This window comes from Epinephelus moara, chromosome 5 (genome assembly GCF_006386435.1).
Source record: "Epinephelus moara isolate mb chromosome 5, YSFRI_EMoa_1.0, whole genome shotgun sequence".
NCBI classification, from domain to species: Eukaryota; Metazoa; Chordata; class Actinopteri; order Perciformes; family Serranidae; genus Epinephelus; species Epinephelus moara.
Window position 1 is genome coordinate 2,568,346 of NC_065510.1, and position 9,834 is coordinate 2,578,179.

At 41.9% G+C, this 9,834-nt stretch overlaps 2 protein-coding genes across 2 annotated transcripts; both read right to left on the reverse strand.

The window, feature by feature from the left end:
- Window positions 1-1,581: 1,581 nt before the first annotated feature.
- Window positions 1,582-6,761, reverse strand: LOC126389834 (zinc finger protein RFP-like). Its single transcript, XM_050043767.1, has 3 exons — window positions 6,717-6,761; window positions 5,211-5,526; window positions 1,582-3,540 (listed from the first exon to the last, which is right to left on the reverse strand). Exon 3 carries the CDS (start codon window positions 3,529-3,531, stop codon window positions 1,888-1,890), a length of 1,644 nt encoding a protein of 547 aa, XP_049899724.1. The 5' UTR covers window positions 3,532-3,540; window positions 5,211-5,526; window positions 6,717-6,761; the 3' UTR covers window positions 1,582-1,887.
- A 1,035-nt stretch (window positions 6,762-7,796) lies between these two features.
- LOC126390485 (E3 ubiquitin-protein ligase TRIM21-like) lies at window positions 7,797-8,519 on the reverse strand. Its single transcript, XM_050044815.1, has one exon. It carries the CDS (start codon window positions 8,517-8,519, stop codon window positions 7,797-7,799), a length of 723 nt encoding a protein of 240 aa, XP_049900772.1.
- Between the last annotated feature and the right edge of the window lie 1,315 nt (window positions 8,520-9,834).

Below are 9,834 nucleotides of genomic sequence, written 5' to 3' on the forward strand. Positions count from 1 at the left end.
GTGAAAATGATAGGAGGTGTGTGCCCTTTTCAGCTGCCAGCCTCTGTGTGGACGAATGACCCTGTCAATTCAATTCATGTCCTGTTGATTCATTACTTAACATTCATTAGAATATCTCATGTTATTGTTGAGATCAACTGACTTTAGCTAGCTAGCTAACGTTAGCCAACTAACCTGTGAAGAAGTGCCTGCCACAGACGTAACGTTAGGTGTAGTGACTGGCTGGATCCACAGCTTTCCGTCTTTACCCTGCCGTTTGATGGCTGTGAGCCACAGATTTCTTCTTTCCCCGTCTCTGCGGGAGCAAAGAAAATCCCAATTCTTTTTTTTTTTAATTGTTTGCTGTGCAGTGAACAACGCAACAACTTTTTGGCATGATGAACTCCTAGCCGCGACTAGCGTCTCTCCTGGGTCGAGTTCAAAACTTTCACCCAAAAGGGGGCGTGGCCGTTGTTACGGCAGTGAGTGACGTTGTGTTGAAGTCATCTATGCAATGCAACAGGGTGCACCAGGAGTGAGTCCAAAAACCTGGACATGAGTTAACATTTTACGACTAACGGTTCCCTTGTCTCAAAGTCGAGGGGTTTTTAAACATAACATGTAGTATTGGGTCCCTGCATCTCACAATCAGTAGTGGAAAGATTCTGAGTATTTCTATTCTGTGTTAAAAAATATTGTACAAGTAAATATTGCACTTTTTACTGCATTAATTTAACACCTTTTTGTTACCTTTACAGATGTAAAACAATACTTTAACTCACATGCAAGGTTTTTACATCTCCTTTTATTTCTTTTTATGAAGATATAAACAGTAAACCAGGAGTAATTTAGATTGCAAAATTATATGTATTCATACATCTGTGTCACAATCAAGCATTTTTAAATGTACACTGGTAAGACAATTACAGTAGATCTGCAGCCTCAACACCCTTTATGGTTTCTTGTTTCTGTGCATCTTTACTTTGTGATGTTTTGGCACTCTTGCACACAGTGTTTGCAGTATTAAGTTCAGATGTAATCAGACTACTGTAACTTCTTGAGCCCTGATTTTCCCCTTAAACGTCTTTAAAATTAGAAAAACACTATTTAAATAAACCTTTGTATTGCAGCAGTGAGTAACAGTGTGATTAACTGAAGATCAATATGATATAACACCAAAAATCAATAACTGAGTTAATAAGAATCAGAAGAAAAAAAAAATCTAAATACACTGAGCATTACCAGCACATATTTTCTCTTATTTAAGACCTCTACTCCTGTAAAATCCACCTAAATTCAACTGAAATGCCTATCCAAGGCTTATCCAAAGTCAACTGAAAGCTGTTCTTGTTCCATTTTTAGTACATGTACATGCATGGTCTCATTTAGAAGGAAACACTGAAGTTTTTTCCCAGCAGTGAGAAGTGCCATAAGTGCTTCTATCATTGACAAACTGAAAGTAAAGTAAACACACTACGTCAGTAAAAGACAAACTGACATTTTTTTTCTGTCAACAACAAACACACATAGTTGGGTTTAGGAAAAAAGAACAGGGTTCTGCTTTGGAATCTTATGGGACGGGAACACCACTCTCTCATTCACCAACCCTCCCGCCTACCCCACTGGGACATTTGTCACCGTACCTTTCGCCCTTGTCCCGGCGCTTTTCCCCCTGATGCCACCATTGTACCTGCTGTGGTGATTGTATCTTGAAATGGTCAACATCAATCGAACCACAAGGAGCGTGGCTTTTGAACAATAGGTTTTATGAGTAAATCAGTTAAACAAAGCAAATACAGCAGTTATTTACATATTATAATCATTAAATAAAACCTTATGAGGACCCCTGGACGGGTCGTCGGATTGCTATTCACACTGATCACTTCCATGCAAAATCAAATAATTGCTCTATTCAGTGTGATTGACAGGAGTGATGATCAGAGGTGCAGAGTTTTTACCACTGTCATTAGGACAAGGACCAACGTACAGGTGAAGTTTCTCAGTGAAGGAGCAGCCAGTAAAGGAGTAGATGAGAGCTGCAGCATCTACGTCATAAAAGGAGACCAGACCCTCCTCATAATCCACAAACACCCCCACCTTCTGAGGCTGAGACTTCAGAGAGAGACAGACTGAAGGTTCATCCAGAGCTTTGTACTCATTTCCATTTCTCAAAGAAATTGTCCAGTAACCTTCCTGAGGGCTCAGTGTGATGTTCTCTCTCCTGTTGATCGACTCTCTGGCCACTCCTAAAGTCCATTTAGTTTTTCCTTTTACTTGAACCTCACAGTAAAATCTGCCTGAAGAGAAACTCTGTTTTCCCAAGACACAAATACAGCTGGAAAATCTCTCAGGGTTGTTTGGGAGATTCCTCTTTACATCACTATGATGCACTTGTTTCCCGTCATCAGACAGGATGAGAGCAGGATGTGCTGTATCAGGATCAAGAGTCACATCCACTGCAGACTGCTGGACCCAATTCAGCTCAGTTTTAAACAGATGAGCAATCCCTTCACGGACTTCCTCCATCAGATTAGCTGCAGCTCGCTCTACAATTCTCCGATAAAATGATGGACGGACTCTGATCTCTGTCCAGTCCTTGGTGGGTGGGGCGGCTGACAGGGATGAGAAGCTTTGGAGAAGATGGAGGTGGTCTTCAGAGCGTGAGAGCTGCTTCACCTCAACGCTTCTCTTCGTCAGCTCAGAGATTTCCTGTTCCAGCTCTTTGATTACGTCATCAGCCTGTTTCTTTGATGTTTTCTGCTTCTCTTCAATTTCCTTAAAGAGCTTCTTCATGCTTTGCTCAACAAACTTCTTCAGCTCAGTGAAAAACTGAACACCATATGCTATTTCTCCGTCTGCATTTTTCTTGCTGAGGCTGACTGACCGTTTGATCTTCCGAATCTTCCGTTGTCTCTTCTGGATCATCTGCTGAATTTCAGCCTCTGTCTTCTCCAGCTCAGCCTTCTTTTCTTCATATCCTTCTTTCAGAGGAACAACATCATGTGTCTTGTGGTCTAAAACAGGACAGAGTGTGCAGACACATGTCTGGTCGGTCTTACAGAACAGCTCCAGAGGTTTATCGTGCTTCGTACACATCCTGTCTTCCAGGTTCTCCACAGGGTCCATCAGCTGATGTCTTTTCAGGCCTGACATTGTCAGATGAGGCTCCAGGTGAGTCTCACAGTAGGAGACCAGACACACCAGGCAGGACTTCAGGGCCTTCAGTTTGGTTCCAGTGCAGACGTCACAGGGAACTTCTCCTGGTTTGGCAGCTTGTTGCTGTGAGCTGCTGCTGCTGGCTTTCTGTTGAGCTGACTGTCTGAACTGAGCGACCATCTCAGAGATGAAAGTGTTGATGTGCAGTTCAGGTTTGGTGGGAAAGATCTGTTTACACATGGGACACTGTAGGGAGACGTTGACATTCCAGTTTATAGTGATGCAGTTTTTGCAGAAGTTGTGTCCACATGATATGGTGACTGGATCAGTGAACACATCCAGGCAGATGGGGCACAGAAACTGATCTTCAGACAGTAGACAACTGGCTGCAGCCATATCCAAACACTGGGAACACAAATGGAAAAGTCAAATACAACACTTGTTTTTTGGTTGATGGAATGTTGAAGGGACATTATCTTTTTTGTTATAACACTGGAACACTAGAGACCTACGGTGGCTCAGCTATGAGCATATTATTTTGCGTAAGAAGAAGTGGAGCCACCAGTAGAAAAGCCACCTGCTTAAACAACCTGCTCTCATTTCATAACTTGTTAAATACTTTCACCAGAGAGAGTGTTGTTCGCATCCTGCAAGATTCTTAAGCCAAACCCTGCTCTTTTTCCTTCACCCAACCATGTGTGTTTGTTGTTCAGTTAAAAAAACCCATCAATTTGCGGTGTTGTACCGACGTAATGCTTTTATTTTGAAAGAGACTTATGTAAATGTTAAATTTCCTGTGAAAACAGAAGTGTATTTTGAAAACAGACAATGCATGTAACAGGCTGAAGTTGACACAGTGTCCCAGAACGTCAACAGCCAACACACCTATGGTACCTTGGACGTCATACGTGGACGTGGAAAGTCCATGACCAAACATGGACATGTGACGAGGTCACAGTGAGGATGAGTTGAAAAATAATCTTTAAAAAAAAAAAATGCTATGAAGAGTGTCCCAGTGTCGCTGACATCCACTGACAAAGTGGTGGGTATTTGATGAGCTCAGTTGTTGCAGGTGGCGTCAGAAATAGCCACCATGCAGTGAATATAATCCTTCTGTTAAAGGTGCCACTGTCCGTGAGTATCTGACGCAGAGATCACTGACAAAGTGGCAGTATTTGACAAGATGGCAGTGATAATGGGCCGGCTTAAAGGAGCTTTCTCAGATGGAGTACTTATAAAGAAAACAAAAACTGAGCCAGGAAATCTACTGAAAGTAATGGGACTGAATCCCTGTTATTAAATTTACTAGAAAGGTTCAAATCTTGAGACTCAAGTCCCAAGTCAAGAAAGGGAAGTCCCCATTGAAATCCTGAAGCTTAAAGTTTGGGTCTCAAGTGCTTGACACCTTGTAATGTGTTTTTAATTACAGTTAATGCCACTGCAAAAAGTAAACAAGCACTAACAGCAAAAAGTTAGTACCATATCTGCCTGAATACATTTGAATGTCATCTAAATGTTATAATGCATTCACAACAGCAGGTGGCACCTGTCAATAAGAAGCTCTGACTACATATGAGTCACTCAGGTCAGGTGACAACTCCAGAGGTAGGTGTGACAAAGTGATGCAGTGACTGAGCTGGCCTTTGAAAACAAAAACCGAAACAAGACGACACACCCACAGCGTGATTTATTAGAAATGATGGCTCTGGCTGAACTGACACTGCTGCATCTGACTGACTCATGGTGTTAATTTCTTTTTTTTGAGTGACAAAGGTTAAACAATATCAACTGAATCATCTCCTCCATAACAAGCTCCCATCAGCTGACTTTATTTTCAATTCTGGTTGTTGAAAAGGGGGAAGGAAGTGCACATGCAAAGTTTCTCTCAGCTGCTTGACAGAGGACACACACCAGTATTAAAAAGTATAGAAAGTCCACAACACTGACGGGCTCCCAGTTCATTTTTAGACGAATTAAAGCAAATTATTTGGTGAAAATGAAAAGACCCATGAAAATATATATTGGGAGCTCCAAAGTGTGGCACACAAACGATAAATATCATCAGCTGTACTCACCAGTGTTCGTCAGAGACGCCGCTATGTTGAGAAACACCTGACGGACTCGTGAATGAATTGTTCTTTGGTTAGAAACAGAGACTCATCTGGACTCCAGCTCCTCTGATGCTCTGACAAACTCTCTGTTTCATTTGAGGACTTGTTGTTGAACCTTGTCCCTCCTTTCTGTTAAGTTTAACAGGATGTAAACCCTGACAGGCAGATTTTCCCGACAGGCTGAATAATCCCGCCTCTTTTTGAGGGTCAGTCACACCTTCAGCTCCAGTGGACCTCACTCAAGCAGCAGCAGACAGGATTTAATGGGTGGAGGGGCTGCCTGAAAGACAAATTTTAGGGAAACTCCAGCTTTTCATTTTCACTATTACTCCTGTTTGCAGTGATGTTGCAATGGTTCGTTGCCTCCCTGAGGTTTGGACGTCATTTTAGTGACATGTTTTTAGCCCAAGATTAGTTTCATTTCCTGGGGAACAAACACTAAAGACATGTACTTGTGCTCTGTCACCCTATAGCCTCTGTTCAATAGCCTGAAACAGACATTGTACATCCCCTTATCAAGCATCTTTCATTTGGTCACAAATGGAAAGTTGAAACATCACATGTCTCATGATGAGTCAAATGAGCATCTACTGGGCAGCAGCATACGAGAAATCTGTTTGGTGTCACCAGAATGAAGCAACAATGTTATTTTGGTGACAATACAATAATTACGTCATTAATCAGGCTCAATGATACTATACCAAAAATGGTTTTTATCTTGGTACTTGAGTGAGTTTGTAAATTCACTTTATACTTAATTTAACTAATCCTACATGTGACAAAGAAGATTTCAAACAAAGTCATGAAAACTCAGTGATAACATAGACTGTTTATTATAGATATAAACAGTTACAAGTCAAATTTATATGAACACAAACCTATCTTTGTCGCTTTTATCCCTGTGAGTATAGATCATAAAAAACAATAACCAAACCCAAAGAAACAACCTTTACAATTTTAAAGGAAATAATGATAAAAAAAAAATATTTAAAAAACTGCCAACAAGAAAATCTACATCACAACATCTCCCCCTGATATTCATCCTAATTATCTGCACAGTATTAAGGCTCCTCTGTAATCTTACTCATAACCCACAGCTTCAAATATTTGGTTAAGGTTGAAAAAGTGCCAATCAGGTTCAGTTAGGGATGGGTTAAGAGGTCATGACTAAGTGTGAGGTTTAATGCTTTTTGTTTTCCTGCTAGCAAAAATGGCCTGCAAAAAAAACCTTGCAAAATCCATGAACATTTTCATGGTTGATTGGGGCTCTGCACACACGAAGAGCTTGGGAAGCACTAATCTAGAGCATACAGAGCAAACACAATGGTTTTCTATTGCAGAGCTGATCATTGTCTTTGTAAGCAAAGCTTTCAGCTCTGTGCCACTCACCCACAGTGTGTTTGAGTTAATGGGACAAAATATAAACAGCTTAATTCCAAAAATAGACACAAGACATAAACACATTTTTACCTTTATCTTAGAGCAGTGGTACGTCATCATCATGTTTCCATCGAAGGTTTCTGCAGTATATTAGCTACGACAATTTTATGACCTTATGTTTAAAACAAGCTAAAGCTCGCCTCATGCACCGCAGGGTCAACTTCCTGTTTGAATCTTACCCCACCCACCAATGTGATGTCACACCTATGAGGGCATGCAGTTTTGAACATATGGTTTCACATCTATGGCTCAGCAAAAAAGCTATTTTTCCTCATCAATTGAGATAATAAACCCTGTATATAGTTAGACTGTCCCATTTGACCTTATGTGGTGATGTCCCTGATGATGAGCACCTTCGCTGCCTTTGGTGTTGGTCCATTCGGTCTGATGAATATTTTGCAGTGTGAAAGCCATGTTGCCTGAGTCTTATTTGTTTATTTGTGCTCTGCTTGCAATGTCAGCGTTCTCCTTGGTCAGGTGTTCCTTGATGTAAACAATGGTTTAGTTTAGAAATGTTTAGTTTCTTTCCTGTTCTGAGGAGTGCATGTTTTTCTTTCTGTTGGTGAACTGGATTATTATTGATGGTGGAGGCCATATTGTTTTTGCTGGGCAGGGCGTGACAAATGTTGATGTCTCTGCTGTCAACAGAAGTGCCTTTGCTGTTCAAGAAGCAAAGCACCTGTTGCTCCAGAAACTCACGGTCATCCTCTGAAGTGACGGCCTCACGGCGGAGGTGTCCGTAGAAGCAAAACTCCAGAGTATCGCTTGAGGTCGGACACTGGATTCTCCAGAAAAGAAGATCTTTTTATCCCTTTCCACGTTTTGTGTCATAAGTGTCTGAATTTCTCCCGTCAGATCCGTGACTCTCTCTTGTTGAGCTGCTACTGTTGTGATCTCAGCAGACAAGAAGTGGAGACATTTCTTGATCTCCTCCACCTCGTCAGGGTGGTTTGCATTTGTCTTTGGAGGCGTTTTTCTGCCAGTCGGCAGTCCAGCAGTGAAACTGGCCAGTACTTGTTAAAGACAGAGTTTGTTTAGAAATCTTTTTTTTTTTAATTGGTCAAACTGAATTTTAAGTTATCCAATTCATGAGTTGGGTCACACTGAGGACTAATTCTGATCAGTCTCCTCAGTGTGATTGACAGGACAGATGATCAGAGGTGCAGAGTTTTTACCACCATCATTAAGACCTGGGTTGAAGTATGGAAAGAGTTTCTCAGTGAAGGAGCAGCCAGTAAAGGAGTAGATAAGAGCTGCAGCATCTACGTCATAAAAGGAGACCAGACCCTCCTCATAATCCACAAACACCCCCACTGTCTTGAGTTTAACCTTCAAGACAAGAGAGACTAGAGGGTCATTGAGAGCTCTGTACTTCACTCTCTTCCTCAGCCATATAGCCCAGTAACCATCCTCAGGGCTCAGTGGGACGTCTTCTTTCCTGTTGATCGACTCTCTGGCCACTCCTAAATCCCATTCAATCTTTCCTTTAACTTGAACCTCAAAGTAAAATCTGCCTGAAGAGAAACTCTGTTTTCCTAAAACATAGGGATTGAGAGAAAATCTCTCAGGGTTGTTTGGGAGATTGCTCTGAACATCACCAGGATTCACTTGTTTCCCATCATCAGACAGGATGAGATATGGATGTGCTGTATCAGGATCAAGAGTCACATCCACTGCAGACTGCTGGACCCTCTTCAGCTCAGCTTCAAGCAACTTCTTTATCTCTTTACTGAAAGTGTCCTCCAGCTGAGACACAGCTCTCACCACAGTCCCCTCATATGATGGACGGATGCTGACCTCTGTCCAGTCCTTGCAGGATGGAGCTGCTTCCATGGATGACAAACTCTGAAAAAGATGGAGGTGGTCTTCAGAGAGTGAGAGCTGAATCTTCAGTCATCTCTTCTGGATCATCTGCTGAAGTTCAGCCTCCAGCTCAGCCTTCTTTCCTTCATATTCTTCTTTCAGAGGAACAACATCATGTGTCTTGTGGTCTAAAACAGTGCAGAGCATGCAGACACATGCCTGATCGGTCTTACAGAACAGCTCCAGAGGTTTATTGTGCTTCGTACACATCCTGTCTTCCAGGTTCTCCACAGGGTCGATCAGCTGATGTCTTTTCAGGCCTGACATTGTCAGATGAGGCTCCAGGTGAGTCTCACAGTAGGAGACCAGACACACCAGGCAGGACTTCAGGGCCTTCAGTTTGGTTCCAGTGCAGACGTCACAGGGAACTTCTGGTGTGGACACTTGTTGCTGTGAGCTGCTGCTGCTGGCTTTCTGTTGAGCTGACTGTCTGAACTGAGCGACCATCTCAGAGAGCAAAGTGCTGACCTGTAGCTCAGGTCTTGTGTTGAAAACCCTCTTACACATTGGACACAGGCACTGGTCATTAGCATTCCAGTGTTCAGTGATGCAGTTTTTGCAGAAGTTGTGTCCACATGGTGTGCTGACAGGATCAGTGAACACATCCAGACAGATGGAGCACAGAAACTGATCTTCAGACAGAACACAGCTGGCTGCAGCCATATCTAAACACTGAGAACAAAAGTGAAAGTATGAGTTACGCAAACGTAACTCTTGTGTTTTGTTTGATAAAAAGTTTGAGAAAAATAACTCTTTTCTCATATAAGTGGAACACTAGCCTCACACAAGCTCACAGCTGAGGTCCCTAATGTTACATGTGGGGAGCAATGGTAGCTCAACAGTAGGGACCCACATAGAGAGCCATAAGTACACACTGAGAGCAAAAGTGAAAGTGTTGACAAAAAATGTTTTATTAAATGCACAGTGTGATTTTTTTTCCTCCAAAAAAGGTAATTTAGTTATTTAATTATTCATAAAGTCAAATTAAACATAACTATTTGACAAACCTTGGTATGAAAAGAAAGCAACATCCTGTCTCAGTATAGCTGAAGATTTGTGTTAATGCAGGTTAATGAAATGTAAATATGTAAATATCACTTGTACTCACCACTTTGCACCTTTGCTGTGTTGTTGAAATAGACTTGACGAACTCAGTTTGATTTTTTGGATCTCACCTGCCACTCGGACAAACTCTCGGTGTCCTTTTGATGTGTGTAACAAATATAACTGCATGCCAGTCAAGTCACCTGATGGTGCCATAAAGTGGTATTACCCTCTTGTTTCA

What these genes read in the sequence shown, in the direction of transcription:
- LOC126390485 (XM_050044815.1), bottom strand. Translation starts at nt 8,519, where the DNA reads ATGGAAGCAGCTCCATCCTGCAAGGACTGGACAGAGGTCAGCATCCGT.
- LOC126389834 (XM_050043767.1), bottom strand. Translation starts at nt 3,531, where the DNA reads ATGGCTGCAGCCAGTTGTCTACTGTCTGAAGATCAGTTTCTGTGCCCC.